Source organism: Panthera pardus, unplaced genomic scaffold, assembly GCF_024362965.1.
Source record: "Panthera pardus isolate Hobbes unplaced genomic scaffold, ASM2436296v1 HiC_scaffold_3, whole genome shotgun sequence".
Taxonomy (NCBI): Eukaryota; Metazoa; Chordata; class Mammalia; order Carnivora; family Felidae; genus Panthera; species Panthera pardus.
This window is the reverse complement of record NW_026526876.1, coordinates 31,066,106-31,084,683: the sequence shown is the minus strand read 5'-3', so window position 1 is coordinate 31,084,683 and position 18,578 is coordinate 31,066,106. Positions and strand designations below refer to the sequence as shown.

At 55.9% G+C, this 18,578-nt stretch overlaps 4 protein-coding genes across 11 annotated transcripts in view; 2 read left to right on the top strand and 2 right to left on the bottom strand.

Moving 5' to 3' along the window:
• The window catches only part of EFTUD2 (elongation factor Tu GTP binding domain containing 2), a 39,391-nt gene extending 38,820 nt beyond the window's left edge, over window positions 1-571 (bottom strand). Inside the window, exon 1 of the mRNA XM_053892538.1 lies at window positions 463-571. The gene's annotated coding sequence lies outside the window, so the exon portion shown is untranslated. The remainder of the gene's footprint in view (window positions 1-462) is intronic.
• On the top strand, window positions 539-4,350 carry CCDC103 (coiled-coil domain containing 103). Of its 7 annotated transcripts, none has more exons than XM_019434812.2 (4): window positions 539-645; window positions 2,358-2,509; window positions 2,902-3,034; window positions 3,734-4,350. In XM_019434812.2, the coding sequence occupies exons 1-4, from the start codon at window positions 616-618 to the stop codon at window positions 4,193-4,195; spliced, it is 777 nt and encodes a 258-aa protein (XP_019290357.2). In that variant the 5' UTR covers window positions 539-615; the 3' UTR covers window positions 4,196-4,350. The 7 variants fall into 7 exon arrangements, with proteins under 7 accessions (XP_019290357.2, XP_019290353.2, XP_019290352.2 ...); XM_019434808.2 differs by lacking the exon at window positions 539-645 and adding an exon at window positions 793-906; XM_019434807.2 differs by lacking the exon at window positions 539-645 and adding an exon at window positions 797-888.
• Window positions 4,351-4,609: 259 nt separating this feature from the next.
• Window positions 4,610-6,482, top strand: FAM187A (family with sequence similarity 187 member A). The gene has a single exon (XM_019434805.2). It carries the CDS (start codon window positions 5,202-5,204, stop codon window positions 6,441-6,443), a length of 1,242 nt encoding a protein of 413 aa, XP_019290350.1. The 5' UTR covers window positions 4,610-5,201; the 3' UTR covers window positions 6,444-6,482.
• A 721-nt stretch (window positions 6,483-7,203) lies between these two features.
• Window positions 7,204-16,725, bottom strand: GFAP (glial fibrillary acidic protein). Of its 2 annotated transcripts, XM_019434803.2 has the most exons (10): window positions 16,238-16,725; window positions 15,168-15,228; window positions 14,879-14,974; window positions 14,018-14,179; window positions 12,705-12,830; window positions 12,249-12,469; window positions 11,629-11,672; window positions 11,157-11,276; window positions 9,432-9,517; window positions 7,204-8,788 (listed from the first exon to the last, which is right to left on the bottom strand). In XM_019434803.2, the coding sequence occupies exons 1-10, from the start codon at window positions 16,696-16,698 to the stop codon at window positions 8,747-8,749; spliced, it is 1,419 nt and encodes a 472-aa protein (XP_019290348.1). In that variant the 5' UTR covers window positions 16,699-16,725; the 3' UTR covers window positions 7,204-8,746. The 2 variants fall into 2 exon arrangements, with proteins under 2 accessions (XP_019290348.1, XP_019290349.1); XM_019434804.2 differs by lacking the exon at window positions 11,157-11,276 and having other exon boundaries at window positions 16,238-16,724.
• Window positions 16,726-18,578: the final 1,853 nt, after the last annotated feature.

Genomic DNA, 18,578 nt, shown 5'->3' with positions numbered 1-18,578 from the left:
CTGTGTTGGCACAAAACAAGCCCTCGGTAAGTATCTGTTGAATGAATGAATGCCTCCTACAAGGTACAGAGAAGATAGCTGACTTGCCCACAGTTGCACAAAACTAGTGGCCAAACCTCACTGCAGCTTCCCGCTACAGAATAAGGACGGAGGGAGCTTGGTAGAGCAGGAGTGAAGAAGGCAGAAATGGAAGAGGGATGAGATGGGACTGGACAGTAAGACAACGACCTCTGCCCAGGAAAGGAATTTTATGCACGGTCGACATTGAGGGAAGCCCGGAATCGAGGTGCGGGCTGTGTGGGGGGGGGGCGTCTCTTTCCCTTTCTTGCTCCACGCTTGTTTACCCATCTGTAAAGCGAAAGGGGCAGAAAGCTTACAACGTCCCTTCCAGATCTGACATTGTTTAATTTCTCATCCCAGCCGGAGCAACTTGCCCCTGACGCTGACCCCGCGCCAGCTCACCTGCCGCTCTCCCAGCCAAATGCTCCTAGTCCGCTGCCGGAGACCGCGCTTCCGCCCCACGCCGCCGCACCGCTGCGCCCGCCGTTCGGAAGGACCCCGCAGACGCGTTTCTGCTCCGGGGACAGTCCTTTGCCTGAGGGCCGGCTGGGAGGAATGCCAGCCGCGGACCCAGGAACCGAGGAGGTGGCGTCGTGGGTCCCCAAACCAAGATGTGGGCTGCTTCAAAGAGACTGAGGCCTGAGGAGGCACGAATCTGATCAGGCGCCTTGAAGACACCCTGAAAAGGGGGGGGGGGGCCTTCAGGACGATCACGTGGCCAGGCTGTAGGCGCAGTTGCTGAGCAACTACAGCTGCTGGGCGTGGTCCACGTTGAGCTGTGCTGTTCTGGTGTATCTGGGGATTCCCAAAGAAAGCGAGGAAACCAAGGCCTGAGCTCCTGGGGTGGTGGGTAGGGGCGGGGGAGCGGAAGAGTTAGTTTGTTCTCTTTCAATGATTGGGGAGGACTCAGAACTGGACAGGCGCCAGGACACCTGAGTTCAGTTCCTCGCCTGCCCAGACCCCTTCTAGGTGTTCAGCTTACCCACGCTGGGGTGGAGCGGAAGGGCTAAGGGGTTGGTCCAGACCTCCTGCTTCCCTGCCCTAGGGCTGTTGGTGATGGCTCCGCCACAAAGTCTGGCACAAGGCGGCAAAAGTTTGAGGTTCAGAGAGGTCTCAGCAAGTAAATGCCAGAGCCCGGACTAGAACCCATGTAGATGATTTTTCTGTAGAACGGATCAATCAGCCTCACATATAAGCAGAGGTTGCAGAAGTACAGTGGCAGAACTGAAGAGGTTGCTCAAGTATCTAGGGACCTGTGTTCCAGCCCTGTTCTGGACGGAGGCATTTGGAAACTGGGATCATAGAGCCCCTTGCTCTGCCACTTCTGCTTCATTTCCTGCTCAGTCATTGTATCTGGTTTGGGTGGAAAGTATCATTCCCCATTAAAAACATTTAATGATGGGTGAAATTTTATCCCTGGGCTCAAGAGTATAGTTAACTGTAGTTCTGCTTCTGTGGGAGGTCCTCTGTCATAGCACCTCACTATAGAGTGAGCCCATATGGAATGGTGAAGGGACTGAATCCTGAGACCCAAATGTCTCTTCAGTAGAAGCACCAAAATTAAAATATTTTTAGAGGCAGAGAACAAAATTAAGACAAGGCTCCAGGGGCGCCTGGGTGGCTCAGTGGGTTAAGCGTCCAACTTTGGCTCAGGTCATGATCCTATTGTTTGTGAGTTCAAGCCCCACGTCCGGGTATGTGCTGACAGCTTGGAGCCTGGAGTCTGCTTCAGATTCTGTATCTCCCTTTCTCTCTGCCCCTCCCCCCTCACACTCTGTCTCTCTCTTCCTCTCAAAAATAAACAAACATTAAGAAAAAAATTTCTAAAGACAGGGCTCTAAACTGAAAGTCAGTATTCTGTACTTTCCGTGACAAGTCTTAAGCAAGTTCTCACTGCAACTCCGCTCCCCCTGTAGAGAATTAGATTTTTTTGAGAGAGAGAGAGAGAGCATGCGTGAGGGGAAGGGGGTGGGGAGAGAGAGAGAGAGAGAGGGAGAGAGAGAGAGAGAGAGAGAGAGAGAGAGAGAGAGAGAGAGAATCCCAAGCAGGCTCCACGCTCAGCAAAGAGCACGACTCGGGGATCAAACGCACGACTGCAGGATCATGACTTGAGCCGAAATCAAGAGTCAGACACTCAACTGACTGAGCCACTCAGGAGCCCTGGGTGTTTTTGTAACACCAGATAAGTGGAAAGATATCTAGAGTACTTTGGGATTTTGTAGGCTGGCAAAGAATGCAGACACATCCTCCTCCCTGATATTGACCTTCCATGATGTCCATTTCCTCTGCCTTCCTAGAAACAGATCATGGAAAGGAACAACATCATTGATTTCAAGGCTTTGGAGAAAGAGCTGCAGGCTGCACTCGCTGCTGATGAGAAATACAAACGGGAGAATGCTGCCAAGTTCCGGGCAGTGGAACAGAAGGTGGCTTCCTATGAGGAGTTCAGGTTCGCTTAATGCTGTTTTTCTCAGGTCCTGTTACTATGTGGACAAGTGTGGATAAGAGCATGTGTTTTGAAGTCAGACAATTCTGGGCTCAGTCCTGACCCTACCTTCTGCTATGTATCTGATCTTGTGCAAGTTATTTAACCTCTCTGAGCTTCCATCCCTCATCTGTAAGAGAGAGTAACTATTGTTATGATTAAATAATTACATGTAAGATTTTGAGCACAGTGCCTGGCACATGGGAGGTGCTCAAAAGCTGTCAGCTATTGTTGCTGCTATTATTATTGTCATATTGGCTTGTTGATAGGTTTAGTCTCTATTATGCAAAGTCTAGCCACTTCACATCCACAGATAGCATTAAGTCCGTCCTCCAGTCTCTGGCTTTTGCCCACAGGGGTATTGTCCTTGCATCACATCTGAAGCCACTGGAGCGGAAAGACAAGATAGGAGGAAAGAGGACTGTGCCCTGGAACTGTCACACTACTCAGAGAGGGACCTCCCAGGAGGAGGCCACTGAAATCTCCCAGGTGGGTGAGGCCCAGCCTCTTCAGCCCAGTAGGATTCTCTGCCCAAACCTCTAATCCTGTCTCCTTACCACCCATACTTCTTCCTTATTTCTCATGTTAAACCAACAGAGGCAGGTTTCTGCCTCCAATCCCAGAAAGAAAAGCAACCAGCAGATGGTGAGGGTGAGTTAAACTGGGTGGAACAAGTCGGAAAGGTGGGCCAGGCAGGTCTCCTCCACGACTAGTCCTTTGACTTGCACTCCCAGATGAGACTGGAGTTGTTCTGCTCCCAGGTTATACGGTAGGTAGTATAATGATCCTGTGGCACTGTTGGGAGAGAGGCCCAGCCTGTCAGATTCTTAACAGTCACCTTGAATTCCTTTCTCTCTTTCTGAGGTTTCCATCATCCCTCTGCCCTGCTCAGAGTAAAGCCTGACTTACTCTCATAGAGTAGGGCTATGTCTGCATTCATCAGTGGGAACATCCCGGTACAAATGAGATTCTCAAATCATGGCCGGGTTCCTTGGGACCCTCCCTCCCTGTCCCATTCCCAGTTCCCTCATCTGAAAACCAAGCCTACAGGGACCACAGCCTACCCAGTGCTCAGAGAGCAACACTAGAGCTAAGATGAAAATCCACAGTCTCCCCTCACTGTCACTGTCTCAGTGTCGCAGAGCAGCTGGGAGAACTCTGGACTTCCTTTCCTTCCTTGTGATCCAGGAGAAAACACTTCTCCAGCCCGAGACCTCCGCAGAGTTCTACCGTGCTTGGCGGCGACACCTGCGGAGTGGGCCAGAGCGCTACCAGGCCCTGCTGCAGCTCGGAGGTCCAAAGCTGGGTCACCTCTTCCAGATGGACGTGGGGTTCGGACTTCTAGGGGAGCTGCTGGTGGCACTGGCCGAACACGTGAGGCCAACCGACCGGTTGGTGGTGCTAGGGATCCTGTGCAGCCTGGCCAGCACCGGGCGCTTCACCCTGAACCTGAGCCTGCTGAGCCAGGTGGAGAGAGAGGCCTGCAGAGGCCTGTTTCAGAAGCTGCAGGCCATGAGTACTCTCAGACCCACAGAGGAGAAGGAGGGGCTCGGCCAGGAGGAGGAGCGGGGTCTGGAGGAGCAGCCTGGTGAGATCCAGGAGGAGGAAAGGCTCTTGCAAGAGTTGCTGGGGGTGTACCAGGTGGATTGACCGGACCAGTTGCCTCCAGAGCCCCCCAGTGGTCACTGGAGGCTTTTTCTGCTTGTTGTCCTGGGGGCTCTGCAGGACTGTAATGAGAAGCCCACACCTGATTTCCTTCTCAGCTTGGAATTTTCAGAGCAAATAAAAGAATTAAATCTTCCTGACTTTTCCAGCCCCTTGGTGGCTCAGTATTCTGAACTATGTAGATCAGCAGGATGGTCAAGGGCCTAAGAACTTGAAAGAGTTTTGCTTCCCGCCCTTCCTCTGCCAAACCTCTAGCCCATGGCCATGAGAGATGAGTGTGGGCCCAACCAGATGCTGGCTATACCAGTTAAAGCCTCCACTCAAAAAAAAAAAAAAAAAAAAAAAAAAAAAAGGAAAAACCAAAATCATTAATCTTCTGTGGTAAACAAACACTGATCTCCATAGCTCTTAACAAGAATACCCCAATAAATGATTGGACATTTAATCGACAAATAATCAAAGGCTACCTCCTTTGAAGTAAGGTATTTTCCTCAGGGACTGAATTCCTGTGCAGGCTGGGCCTGAGAAAGCCCCAAGCAATCAGGTTAGGTCTGGCCAGCCTCCTAGGCTGCACATCTGGCCAGATGTGCAGGCAGGCGGGTTTTCCTCAACTCCTGGATTAACCAAAGAGAAAACCTTTCCACCAAGCACCCAGGCAGGGCCTAGAGCAGGAAGGCAGAGATTTTCCTGTTCTAGCACTTCTCATTCCGGTTTCCCCTGACCCATTCTTGAGTGAGTGCCAGTGTTCTAGAATGGGGAGAGGGCCAGGTTCTAGAATGGTTTTCCCTCACGATCCTATCTGGAACAGGAGAAGGGCATCCTGTACATCAGCTAGGAATAAATTGCCTGGCCTTTGGCCACTTTCTCTGCAGACTCTTGCTTCTCTTCCTGGCTGCCCAATCCTTTCTCACCCTGGCAGTGATTTCTAGAAGCCCAGACCTTCAGTGCCTTGGTTTTGCCCTGCCCCCTCTGACCATTGCCTCCTGCAGGCATGAACCTGGCCCACACCACGGTGCTCCTGTGGGTGTGGGGGAGTCTCCAGGCCTTTGAAATCGTGGAGAAGGAGGACATCTTTCAGAGGACCCCCTGCCCCGCTTTTCTGATATTTGACAACGCAGCCTACCTGGCAGACATGAGCTTTGAGCTTCCCTGCCGCTGCAAGCCTGAGGAGGTGTCTGCTGTAGTCTGGTACTATCAAAAGCACCTAGGGAGCAGCCACACCAAAGTGCTGACAGACTTCGACGGGCGGGTGCTGACCGAGGAAACCCAGGCGCGCGTGGGCAGTGACATGCTGGTCCGCTTCAGCATCCGCATGTTCAGCCTGTTGGTTTTCCGGGCCCAGCCCGAGGACTCGGGCTTGTATTTTTGTGGCACCCGCAAGGGGGACTACTTCTATGCCTATGATGTGGACATCCAGAGCGGTGAGGGAATGGTGGCCACCTTCAAGGACCTGGGCCAGGAGCCCTTTGCAGACGAGCACCGTGGGAGCCTCCACATCTTCACCGCCTTCTGGGAGTGGACCCCCTGCGACCGCTGTGGGGTCCGTGGGGAGCAGTGGCGCATTGGCCTCTGCTACTTGAGGAGCCCAGATCTCTCCCCACGCTACCAGAAGACGCTGCCTGATGTGGTGTCCTGTGGCTCGCAGGCCGTGCCCTGGAAGCTTCGGGCCACGGCCAGGGAGCACACGCCCGAGCTACTGGTTCAGAGCTGCGTGGTGCCCTGTGAGAAGAAGACGACCCAGCAGGGCGTGATGGCCATCTTCAGTTACGTGTCCAAAGTGGGCAGCCGGCCCTGGGTGCCTCAGGTGCCCATTCAGTTCCACCAGCAGAGGCTGGGCCACGGACTCATCATCTCCTGTCCCGGGGCCCGGCCGGAGCACGCCGTGGCCTGGGACAAGGACCGCCAGTACCTCTACCGAACGCAGTACCTGAAGGGCGTCAACAGGTCCATGAGGGTGTTCATCGACCACGGCAACCATCTCCACATCCGCTCCACCCAGCTAAGTGACCGGGGCATCTACTATTGCTGGCGGCAGGGGGTGCAGGTCGCTGGGTTCCGACTGGGTGTCACGTCTCAAGGCCGCTACCGGCCCTCATTCTCGGACCCTGAGACTCGCTCCGCCGTGGAACTGACCCTGATAGGCTACCTGTTCATCACGGCAGTCTTTGTGGCCATTCACCTCTGTCGTTGCTGCTGTTACTTATTTCGCTGTTGTCCCAACTTCTCCCCCTAGGCCCCCCTCTTCCCCAGCTCTGAAGACCAGTTGTGCTCAGATGTGTCTGTTAAATGATACCGGATGCCTCCGGGTGGGCATCCTGGGCTGGGACGTGTGGCAAGGGGTGGGGGGTGTGGATAAATCTGTTAGTTACAACCTGCTCCTTGGCAAGTGGGGAAGCCTGAGGCAGGTAGGAGACAGGGGACTGAGGCCGGTACAGAAGTGGCCAGAGTGCACGTCTTCTGACATCATGCTCAGAGAAGGAAGAAGTGAACGTAATATTTATCAAACAGCCTTTTTGATGTTGGCATTATGTTTGAGGTGCTTTATTTTCTTGCCTTCGAGGATTGCCCAGTGGGTTGAATTGGGGGCAGCAGGGAGAGGAAAAGGGAGCCTAGTACCTGTCCTCTTTCCCTTCCTCCTCAACCTGGACCCCAGACTGGCAGGTAGAAATGTCAGGTTTAGGAATAAAGGTAAAAACTAGAATGGGGAAAAATGCAGGAGGAAAGTGGAGGTCAAAGTTAGGGCTTTCCCAGAACTGGGGGCTGGGTGAGAAGAGGGGTAGAGGGATGGAGGGGGGAGGGGGGAAGGGCACCAGGGCTGCCATGTGGAGCGGGATTGGAGGTGGGATTTGTCCTGTGGCTGCTGCCACAAATGGGGTTTGGGGTCTCAAGATGATCAGTAATAAGAAGCAACTTGAATCTTGTCCAAGGCTACTTCCTGCCCCCTCCCCCAGCCCCAGCCTCTCCTGAACAGATCAGAGTCCACTCCCGGGAAGGACATAGCAAATGTCTTTATTTACTTCAGTGACTAAAGGCTGCATGGTGCCCTCAAGGTTGAAGGTTAGCAACAGTGGGTGGCTGGGAGGGAGGGGGAAAGGGCACCAGGTCTTAGAAAAAGGGAGGGACTCTCACTTCTCTGGCCTTAACGGGGTGAGGGGGACCCTGGAGCAGGCCCTCTCAGCCCTATTTCCAGGCACAGAGAGTCCTGTGCCTGCCCACCCCAACCCCAATCTTCCCATGGAGCGGTGCAGGTGCTCTGGGTGGAAGTGTCTGCCCTGCACTGCCCCACCTCCAGACTGCAGGAACACAAACCAGAGCCTTTACTCTGCTCATGTCTCCCATTTTCTAAATTATAAAATAGGGTGCTACCTACAATATGGGGATACATTTTGTATTTGATAAAAGGCGCTTGGGTTAGGGAAAAGCAGTGGGTCACTGGAGGGTGGAGAATGTCAGATATGTGGCAGTGGCTTCACTCAGCAGCCTTTGCTGGGGTCTGGAGGCAGCAGCAGCGTTGGCTTAGAGGTTGGGTGGAGGGATTATGCAGCAAGAAAGGAGCCTTTAGAACTGGGACAAGGTGTGCCCTGCCCCCGGGGCCAGCAGCCCCCCTCTCTCTTATTTCAGCATTTTCAAGAGGATGAGTCACTTCCTTGATTCCCACAACCCAGAGGCCAAGTGTAACTGGCCATCCACAACCCCCATCTCTGATGTCTAGCATCATCCCCATGGCCTCCACCATCTCCACCTGCCTCCCCTCCAGCATTATGGAGGGAGGACTCCTGGGCTTGACCTCTCTGTACCCAACCTAGAGGTCAAGCAGCTCCCCTCTACTCCTTCTCAGCACCCCTTCCCTCTCCACTTACACTATAGATCCCCCAAGTCCTGAGAATCAAGCTCCCACATGCCCATGGCATGCCGACAGGGTGCCCACGTGGCAGCTCAGTGGGACTGAGACACTTGAATCATCACCCAGGAGGCCCTTCTGGGATCTGGGCAGGCCAGGTATTCTGTTTGGTGATTACTCCAGGTGGCAGGATGGCCCCACCCGCTCTCAGACTGCTCAGGGTCAGTCTAGAAGAAGAAACCTCTGTGGGGATTTCCCTTTCCTGTCCCAGGGTCTCCTTTTTCTCCAGCAGCCTGAGGACACTCAAAGGCCCACTTCCCAGGTACCCTCAGGGACCTCTGGCTCCGCCAACAGTTGCCATGACAATGGGGAGTAGGGAAATCCAGGTGATTTATTGGGGCCCCTACCTTCCCCCCCTTCTCTCCTTCCTCCTAGTTCTAACCCAAGCTGCTCACCCTTTGGGGTGAGTGCCTTGTTAGTTGGAGTTACTGGGTGCAGGGGGCAGGGGGTGCAGGCCTAGTACTGACAGAGCTTAGGGCAGCGAGCTGGCATAGAGACCGAGGGATGAGGGGAACAGCTGGGGTGGGTGGGAACTCGGGTCTGGGGAAATCAGCTATCAGAGACGGGGAGAGCAATCCCATCTCCTGCTCGGGCCTCTCACACTATGGGGTAGGGGCCACCTTGGGGGTCCTGCCTCACATCACATCCTTGTGCTCCTGCTTGGACTCCTTAATGACCTGCAGGGGACAGAGAAGCGCACAGCACATTAGTTAGGGGCCCACACAGACATCAGGCCCACTACCGCTAGGCTATGTGACCTTAGACAAGTCCCCAGCTTTCCTGGGTCTTTCTTTTCTATGCTGGGAACCAGAATTCTCCCATGCAGTTGTCAGGAAATGAGGTAACACCTGGAAGCACTTAGCACCATGCCTGGCACATGGTGGCCTGGTATGGTAAGATTAGCCAGTACTGTTGCTGGCGTGATGGCAAGGCGGTTATGCCAAATCCCCTCTTCCCTTTCCTTTGGCGGGTTCCTTTTATCAAGCTGGAAACTGAAAGATGGGAGTGAAAACTGCTAACTTTAATTTTCTTCTTCTCTCCCCCAGGCCTGGTGCTGGGGGCATCTGAGTCAGGGTGAGACGGGGGAAGACCCGTCAGTGCCTAGGCACCCAGGCTCCCTAGAACTGCCAGTGGAAGGGATAGGGAACTGAATTACATCCAGGTTCCTTCCCCTCTTCCAGAGCCTCCCTGGGAAGCTTTTCCGAGTGATTGAGAACCTTCTCTGTGCCAGTTCAGGCTTTTTTCCAAAGCCTGGCTTCGAAAATTCCTGGAGGCAGCCAGAGCCTGATGGGGCCAGAATCTCGGGTCTGCCCTCCTTACCTCTCCATCCCGCATCTCCACAGTCTTTACCACAATGTTCCTCTTAAGGTGGCCTTCTGACACGGACTTGGTGTCCAGGCTGGTTTCTGCAGACATGGGGACAAGAGGCCTGTGGGCTCTTGGGTCACTAGACATTTTCCCCCACCCCCAACTTCTCTATGAAACCCACAATCATGAGGATTGAGTATGAAAGTCTATCCCAACCAGGCAGAGAGGGCCTAGGATCCTTCATTATTATTATTTTTTTAATTTTATGTTATTATTTTTTAATATGAAATTTATTGTCAAATTGGTTTCCATACAACACCCCGTGCTCATCCCAACAGGTGCGCTCCTCAAATATTATTTTTATTTTAGAGAGAGGAGGAGAGAGCGCAAGCCAGGGAGAGGGGCAGAGGGGGAGAGAGAGGGAGAGAGAGAGAGAGAGAGGGAGAGAGAGAGAGAAATGCAAGGCAGGCTCCACGCTCAGTGTGGAGCCCAATGTGGAGGTTGATCCCATGACCCTGGGATCATTACCTGAGCTGAAATCAAGAGTGGGACGCTCAACTGACTGAGCCACCCAGGTGCCCCGGGCCTAGGCTTTTTCAAAGGGGATGAAGACCCCCAAAGTCCCCATGGTGCTAAGCAAGGCCTGGCTGCTCCATCCAGTGCTCTGCTCACTTTCCTGGCCTGGCTGCATTTCAGTCCCTCTGCAAGCCGTCACCTGGCACCTGGCTTTCTGACCACCCAGCACTGTGCCAAGGAAGGAGCACATGAGCTTTGAAATCAGGCAGGCCAGACCTCAAGTCCCAGCTCAGCCACAAGACTGTGGGCAAGTTAATTTACCTCTTCCAGCCTCAGTTTCCTAATCTGCAAAATGGGGATGATGGGGTCTACTTCTCTAGGTGGGAATGAGGAGTCCTTTAACTGAAATAATGTATGTTAAGTGACTAGCATGTTATTAGTGCTCAATAATCGTGGGTCCCTTTCCCGTTCCTGTTCCCCTCTTCTTCTTCCCTCTGCTAATTCTCTGGGCCCTACTGACCCTTTACTGTTTGGCACCTGGCAATATTACCTCGACGACCCACTCTGCCTGGTTAAACTTCTGATACTGAACTAAGCCCTGGGGGATACACATATCTAGTGTTCCTAAATTTGTGGAGCAGAAGATTTTTTTTTCCTTAGACAAGAATCATTTGAGGGCCACTTACAAGTAAGAAGTCATTTAGGTCCCCCCCCCCCCCCGAGAGGAAAATGTAACATGTCACACTAATATTTAAAATTAAGAGCAGGGAGCATAAAACTTTATCCACTACGAGAGCAGAAGTCCAGGGGGAAATGATCCTTTGGGCTGAATCAGCACTGAGCTGAGCTATGGAGCCTTGGGGACAGACGAATCAAGCAGAGAACCTGGCCATTGGGCACAGCAAGACCCTAGGGGCCTCCCGATGATGGGGAAGAGGAAAGGCAGAGGCTGGCGTTTGTTCAGAGGCCCCAGAGCATCTCATCTGAGCACCAGAGGACATATCACTTTGAACACCAGCCAGCTCTGCTAGTTTAACCTACATTTACTCTGTGCCAGGTCCTGGGCTGGGCACTGAGGTTGCTGGGAAAATGACACAAGCTTGGCCCTTTAGGAGAAAACCTGGGAGGAGGAAGCCCAAGAGGGCAGGGAAAATGGGCTTGGTGAGGCTCGTTCCCCGACAAGCTGAGAAAAGCACTGTGTCTGAGAGGCAGGCTGCTAACCGAGAGCCGGCGGGGCTCCATTTACAATCTGGTGAGCCTGTATTGGTATAACTTGTATTGTGAGCCTTTTGAGATGTCTTGTGACCTTGTGACTTTCCCCTTCTTTGGTGCTTTTGCCCCCTGTAGTGACAAGCAGTTAAAAAAACAAAAACATAAACATAAAACACTGAGATGGGCAGAGCTTGCTCAGGGATCTGCGGATAGGACAGAGGTTGAGACCTTCACCCGTTTCTGCTATAGGATGGGGCGCAGGGTTAGGGAGCAGGACACAGGGCAGAGCAGGACAGGAGCAGCTGCGGGCCCCACCTGGAATGCCCTGGGATACTGTGTTCTGGCTGAAAGCTCTGTGGTGAATTATGAAGGCCCCCTGGGCCCCTTTGCCCTGGTCCTTGGCCCCACGCCAGAGCAGCAGCCCACACGGGGCAGGAAGCGGGAATCCAACACCCTGCCCACAGGGCCCTGCTCTACTGACCTCGGATCTGCAGGTTGGAGAAGGTCTGCACGGGAATAGTGATGCTGAAAGACAGCAAAGGGAGAAGAGTGACTGGGCTGCCCAAGGTCATCCCCAGGTCAGGTCCCCGTCCAGGGTTATTGTGACAGCCTGAGGCCCTTCTCCTTGCCAGGAAAGGCTGAGCCCATCCCCTGGCTTTCCCCAGCAGCCAACATGCTCTCTGGGGCTGCAAGAGTCTGCAGGGGGCTGGGGTATTGTCTGGGAGGGGAACGTGTCTTTTGGAAGGACAGTGCAGGCCCAGAAGATGGCAGAAGGGAGGAGGAAGTGGCGAAGAAAGTTCCGAGGAGGCAAAAGAGGTCAGTTGAGGGAAAAGAAGTTCAGTCTTCATTGGGAGGGTGGGGAGCGAGCCTTTTAGTTTGGGGGGTGACCCAAGTCCTTGCCCTGGGACCTCATGGATTGAATTGAATCCATTCATTCATTCATTCACCAAACACTTATGGAATATAACTGTGTTAGGCCAGCACTGTGCTGGGTACGGGGGGATAGGAGGGGCTGGACGCAGGCTGTATAAGGCAGTCCCTGAAAGGAGCAAGGAGAGACCAGGGAGGGGCAGCAGGGAGGATTGACTCCCTAGGGCTCACCGGTTCTCCTCGCCCTCCAGCAGCTTCCTGTAGGTGGCGATCTCGATGTCCAGGGCCAGCTTGACGTTCAGCAGGTCCTGGTACTCCTGCAGATGCCGTGCCATCTCGTCTTTGAGGCTCTGCCCCTCCTCCTCCAGCCGGGTCAGTGCCTCCTGGTAACTTGCCGCCTCCCGCGCGTGGCGCTCATCCTGCTCCCGCATCTGCCTCTCCAAGGACTCGTTCTGTGGGTGGAGCGGGCTGGTGCCTCGGGGTAGAGTCACACCACCCCCACCCATCCCAACCAGGACCCCTGCCCTGCCTCTGCCCGCCCCCCCCCCCTCCCGGCCAAGTAACTTTTCAGAGCCCCAGCCCTCAGTCCTGGTGCCCGCCCCGGGCCCTTCTCTCCAGGCTGCAAGGCTGCAAGGGTTGCAGGTCCCCCCTCCGGCTTGCCCACACCCGCTGAGGCCCCGCGCTCACTGTGCCGCGCAAGGACTCCAGGTCGCAGGTCAAGGCCTGTAGCTGGCGCCGGTAGTCGTTGGCCTCGTGCTTGGCCTGGCGGAGCAGCTCAGCGTTGCGCGCTGCGGCGTCGGTCAGGTCTGCAAACTAGTGGGGAGAGGATCCTAAGCGGAGGCGCAGCTGGGCTGCACGTCTGGGGCGCACGTCTGGGCGGGTGGGAAGGCATGGTCTCTGGGAAATCAGGGAGATGGGCAGGACCCCAGGCTTGGTGTCCAGGTCTCCCCCAGGACTTTGGCTCTGGGTGGGATTATTCCCATAGACGGAGACCCAGGGAGGGAGGGCACACAACGCCCTGTAGGTCTCCCTCACTGAGCACAGTGCTTGGGCAGGGGACGACTGAACAGATGGTATTTGCCACAGAATCCAGAATCTCCTGGGTTGGCAGCTCTATCCAGGAGCCTGAACCCTGTCCTCCTCTGCTGTGGACAGGGGGTTCTGGTGAGCAGAACCCCGGGTTCTAATAGCCCTCTCTCCCCCCAACTTGGAGTGAAGCTCTCATGGCTCCATCAGGCCTTGACCTGCCCAGAACCATCACTGGCTTCTGCCACTGATACTCCTCAGCTTGGACCCTGGGCTAGCATCCCCGGACCACTGCCCCTCCGTGCTTTCTTGCACTCAGAAAGCCCCTTCCCTCTTCTCTTCAGGTCCTTAGGCTGCCAGTCTTGCCGAGCCCAAATGCCCTCCTTTCGACAATATCCACCCACCCGCATATAAACTCTGCCCAGCAGTGTTCTCTCTAGACACCATATTTGGGTGCACATCATATCTCCCTGGTCGAACATGTCTCTGTGTCCTGGGCGGTGCTGACAGGCAGTGGATGCTCAGTAACCCAGGACACAGCAGAGGCATCAAGAATGAAGGCTCCCAAGGGCAATGGCTAGGGTTAGACACCCAGTTCTACCATTTAGGAACCGTGTGACTTCGGGCAAATTAGTTAACCTCTCTGGACTCCAATTCTCTCATCTGTCAAAGAATAGTACCTTCTTCATAGTGAGTAAGATAATGTCTGCAAAGCACAGGGCCTGGCACACAACAATGTTGGCTAGCAAGAACAGTAGCAGGAACAGTAATAATGATAATTAACAGTCATGATAAGTACTTATTGGAAGTTATGACACCTGTGTGGCCCTGGGGAAGCCACCTCACGTCTCTGGTGAAGGTCAATCACCCGAAGAGGATCCTCTCCCAGCCTTCTCCACCCCATTCCCCCATTCTTTTGTATGGAGCCAGGAGGGCTGCCTGGAGGAGGCAGGCTGGCCCACAGTCAGGGCTACCTTGGACCGATACCACTCCTCTGCCTCATGCATGTTGCTGGCCGCCATTGCCTCATACTGCGTGCGGATCTCTCTCAGGGCTGCCGTGAGGTCCGGCTTGGCCACGTCCATCTCCACATGGATCTGCTGCCGGGCCAGCTGCTCCTGAAGTTCCTGCACCTCCTGGCCAGGATGAGAGAAGGGATGCCAGGGCTTGGGCCCAGGCCGCAGCTGGGGTTTCCCCACAATGCTATGCCCTTGTCTACCTGCCCCGTGGACCCTGACATTGGCTAAGGGAAATGGGACAGTCCTAGTTAGAGGCAGTGGCATGGCATGGGCTAGGTGAGGCAGAGGGTCATTTGGGAGCCTCATGGTCCTCCCAGGTTTGGCCAGGCAGGAGCACTGCGAGTGTGCCTGTGGGTTTCCAGGTTCCATAGAGTCGTGGATTCCTAATCCGTAATCTGAAGTCAGCCTCAGTGGTGTCTTTTAAAAACGAATAGCTTTCACTTAAATGGAGACAGGTGGCAGTGGGGGTGATGTCAGAGAGACTGTGTGACCTCAGCAAGTTCTTTCACCTCTCTGGGCTTCGGTCTCCTCCTCTGTGAGAAGGAGACAGTACTGGAAGGGTTTCTACCTCACGGGGCTGTAGTGAAATAAAAAATGAGAGAGACAAGGCCTGTTATAATTCTCAGCAAGTGGGGTGAGTGTGTGAGAATCTTACCAGGGGCTGAGGATGCTCTCTTGTCTCTGTCTCCCTCAGCCTCTCTGTCTCTCTGTCTCTCTCTCTCTCTTTCTCTCTCACTTTTGTTCTGTCTGTCTTTGTGTATTTCTCAATCTCACCCTCTCTGTCTCCGTCGGCTTCAACCTCTGTGTTGGCCTTACCTCCTCATGGATCTTCCTCAAAAACCGGATTTCCTCCTCCAGAGATTCAATCTTCCTCTCCAGATCCAGACGGGCTAGGGTGGCTTCATCTGCCTCCTGGAGTAGGGAGGGTGCAAAAGGCTGCTGGGACCCCAGACTCCTCTTCCCCACTCCCTCGCCTTGTCTGATCCCACCTTCTGTGGCTGGGGAGAGCAGCACATTGCTCTGGAGGGCTGGGCTTGGGGGCTGTGCTTGGGCGAGCTGCCCTCAACCCCTTACCCCCCTCCCTTGCCCCTCCCACCCCCCTGACCTGTCGATAGGTGGCCAGGTTGTTTTCGGCCTCCAGCCTCAGGTTGGTTTCATCCTGGAGCCTGGGGTAAGGGGACACATTCCTGGGTCCAGGCTCTTCTGAGGATCTTGGACCCCTGCCCCAGTCTCCCTGGAGGTGGCTGCCAGAGAGACCCTCTACCCCCTCCCCCCCACCCCCAGGACCAGTGGAATGGCAAGAGAAGCGAGGGACAGAGGGTTCTAGACAGAGCCTTGACCAGGAGGGTGAGCAGACAAGGGACTTTGCTTTAACTCATTACTGAGGTGCCTTATCGAGGTTGGTGCACCTGCTCCTGCTCACACAGGCCCCTCTGCCGGCGCACACTCACTGTCGCATGCACAAACACACTCATCCTCCTGCACTTGAGGGCACACACGCACGCCCTGCCAGCTCAGCAAAACACCGTGTCCCTGGGGTTTCCTCTGACTTTCGGAAATGAGTTTTATTAGAATCTCTGCTTCACAGCTCTGCAAGCTGAAGTGGCCTGACCAGGGTCATAAGCAGGTGACAGGCAGCATCACCTGTGTTCTGAAGCCAGGCCTGCCTGCTCCCTCCCTCACCTCCTTTCCCCCAGAGCCCAGTCCCCCTAGGGCGCACCAGTCTTCTCTTCCCGTTCCTCCTCTGTACGGACCTGGGCTCCACAAGGCCACCAGGCCCTGCCGTGAGTGAAGTGCAGAGACCCTGCCTGTGGGGTCCCTGACTCTTCCCACAGAGCTTGCCCCAGTGGGGAGGTGCTGAGAGTGCACCCAGTGGGGAGGTAGGTGCAAAGGGGTCTTTGGGTGGGTCTTTCCCCACCCAGTGGGGAGGTGCAAAGAGGTCTTTGGGAATCAGGTCCCTGAGACTCTAGGCCTCCCCCCCCCCCCAGGGCCCTCCGGTCATCTTGGGGAGCGAGGACAGCCCTCGCCTCCCAGAGGTGGGGCAACAGAGGGGCCGAGGAGCGTGGAGGCAGAGCCCCCTGCCCGAGACCCGGCCGGCCCGCGGTCACTCCTGCTGGAGCTGGCGGGGGCATCTTCCCTGTTCATGTGGTCCCTCTCCCTGGACCCCCTCCTCACTTCTGCCTCAGGGTGCCCAGGTCCTGCGCCAGATTGTCTCTCTCGACCTCGAGCCGGGCGCTGTTGGCGGTGAGTTGGTCGAGCCGAAACCTTAGCTCCCGCAGCTCAGCCTGGTAGACGTCGGCCAGCTTGGTGGGCTCCTTGGCCCGCAGCTGGTTCAGCTCCGCAGCCAGCGCCTTGTTCTGCTGCTCCAGGAAGCGCACCTTCTCAATGTAGCTGGCGAAGCGGTCATTGAGCTCCATCATCTCTGCCCGCTCACTGGCCCGGGTCTCCTTGAAGCCGGTGTTGAGGGCCCCGGCCAGGGAGAAGTCCACCCGGGCCGGGAGTGGAAGCGGCATCCGAGCCAGGGAGACGCGGGTGCCCGGCCCCAGACGGCGGCCGGAGGCCAGGGCTCCCCCCACCATCTCCGAGGAGGAGACGTAGGAGCGGCGAGCGGCTGAGGTGACCCGTCTCCTCTCCATGCTGGCCCAGCTCTGCCCGCTCCTGGGAAGCGAGGGCTTTATGGAGGCGTGGGCCGGCCTGGCACCGCCCAAGCTGCCCCTGGCAACGCCCCCCTGGCATAGCCTGAGGGGGAGGGGCTGGGCGACAGCTCGGCCATGGGGAGAGCTCTTCTCACCCCACCGAGGTCACTGTGCCCAGAGGCAGGGCCTCCTGAGCACGCCAGCCCCAGCCCGGCCACAGACAGAGGTACTAGTGGGCAGTGCCTGGGGCCGGATGCTGGGTCTGGGGCCCTGACCACTGGGTGAGGAGGCCCTTTCTCTGGGAAAGTGGGCCAAGAAAGAGCTGGACCAGATGACCTCTGACCTGCTTTCCACTTCTGAGATCCCATAACCCAGGCCTTCCCTACTCAGCACTCCTGCTTCAAGTGGCCGCTAAGTGCTGGGACTTTGGCAAAGAACAAACCCGGTTCCTTCACAGCCTCCAGAAGCAGCCTACAGTTACAGTTTCCTGCCTAGCCCCATTCCTAGCAGACTGTTGGACTCCTCCCCTCGGAACACAGGCGTCCCACGTTCCTGCTTTCTCCCCTTTCCCTGAAAGTCTGGGGCTGTGGGCTGGAGTTGGACACCAGCCCTTTGTCTAGAAGGTCAGTGAAAGTCCCTGTCTAGCAGTGGGGGGGCGGGGGGGGGGGGTGATGGAGGGAATGTGGAAGCCCCGAGGGGGCAAGAGAGGCAGAGGCTGCGTTCCCTGGCCTTCTCCCTGGGCCACACTTAAGCTCCTGCCTCAGTCCCACCGGACTCCTGTCCCCCTTGCTCAGCCTCTATGCACCCCTGCCTGGAGCCAGCCTTGACAGCTGCACAAAGCAGTTATGGATGAGCTGGCTGTCCCGGCTCCTGTCTTTGTTCCTACATCACCCTGTTTCTCTGGCCACCCCTCACCTCACTTTCACATTGGAGATTTATCTCCTTCGAGTTCCCACGCATCTGGCTGAAAGGATGGGAAAGGTCTCTGGGGATGGGTCAGTTTGGGAACCCAGGAGCCACTGGGCCCATACTAGGTAGCCCAGGGCCTGCGCCCTATAGCCTGATGCTTCAGATCCATCCCCCGCTTCTGTTCTGATCCCTCAGGGCCAGAGCCTCACCCAGGCCCCTCACTCATCTGTGTCCTTGGACTTCTGGGAAGCGGGCAGCCTTCCTCTCCCCACCCCCCTGCTGCCCATGCCCATGCCTGGGCCTCTGATCCCTTCTCCTGGGCACTTGCTGAATAGAGCCTTGTTTTCCACCACTGGTCAGGGCGCCACTCGGAGAGGGCAGCCCCTGGGGGGCTGTGTTGTCTTTATCCCAAGATGCCAGGCTGTTAGGCAGAGTACAGCCCAAGCCCCCAGCTCAAAGAGCTTCTCGGAAGCATCTGAGGGGGCTGGGGTGCAGCGGGGAGCAGGCTCTGTGCCCACCCCTGACTATTGTGTCTGTGCCAAGGTGAGTCATTCAGTGGGCACAAGGAGAAGGCCCTGGGGTGGCAGGGGGCGGCCAGTCCAGCTCTGCCAGGTCTCCAGCTCTGTAGACAAGGCCTGGCTGCCTGCCCCCTCGCCAGCTCCCAGAGCCCGCTCACACCCCTGAGCTCCAGTCCGGGCAATGCCTCTTACCCCACACTGGGTAGATGCTCTCCATTCGGGCATATTATGGGCTGCTTGCCGAGGTTTCCCCTGTGAGTCCCAGCACAGAGAGGGGAGGCGAGGATCCCTAAGTCTTCAGCCACACCTGATCCTGGACCTGAGCAGTAACATGGGGAGGGAAATCTTGAGGAGGGGACGCCCCATGACTTTTGATCCTGCTGAGGACTGGGGAGCTGGGAAAGGTCAGGGGACATTACAAGAAGAACAAGACTGAGGGCAAACCCTCATCCC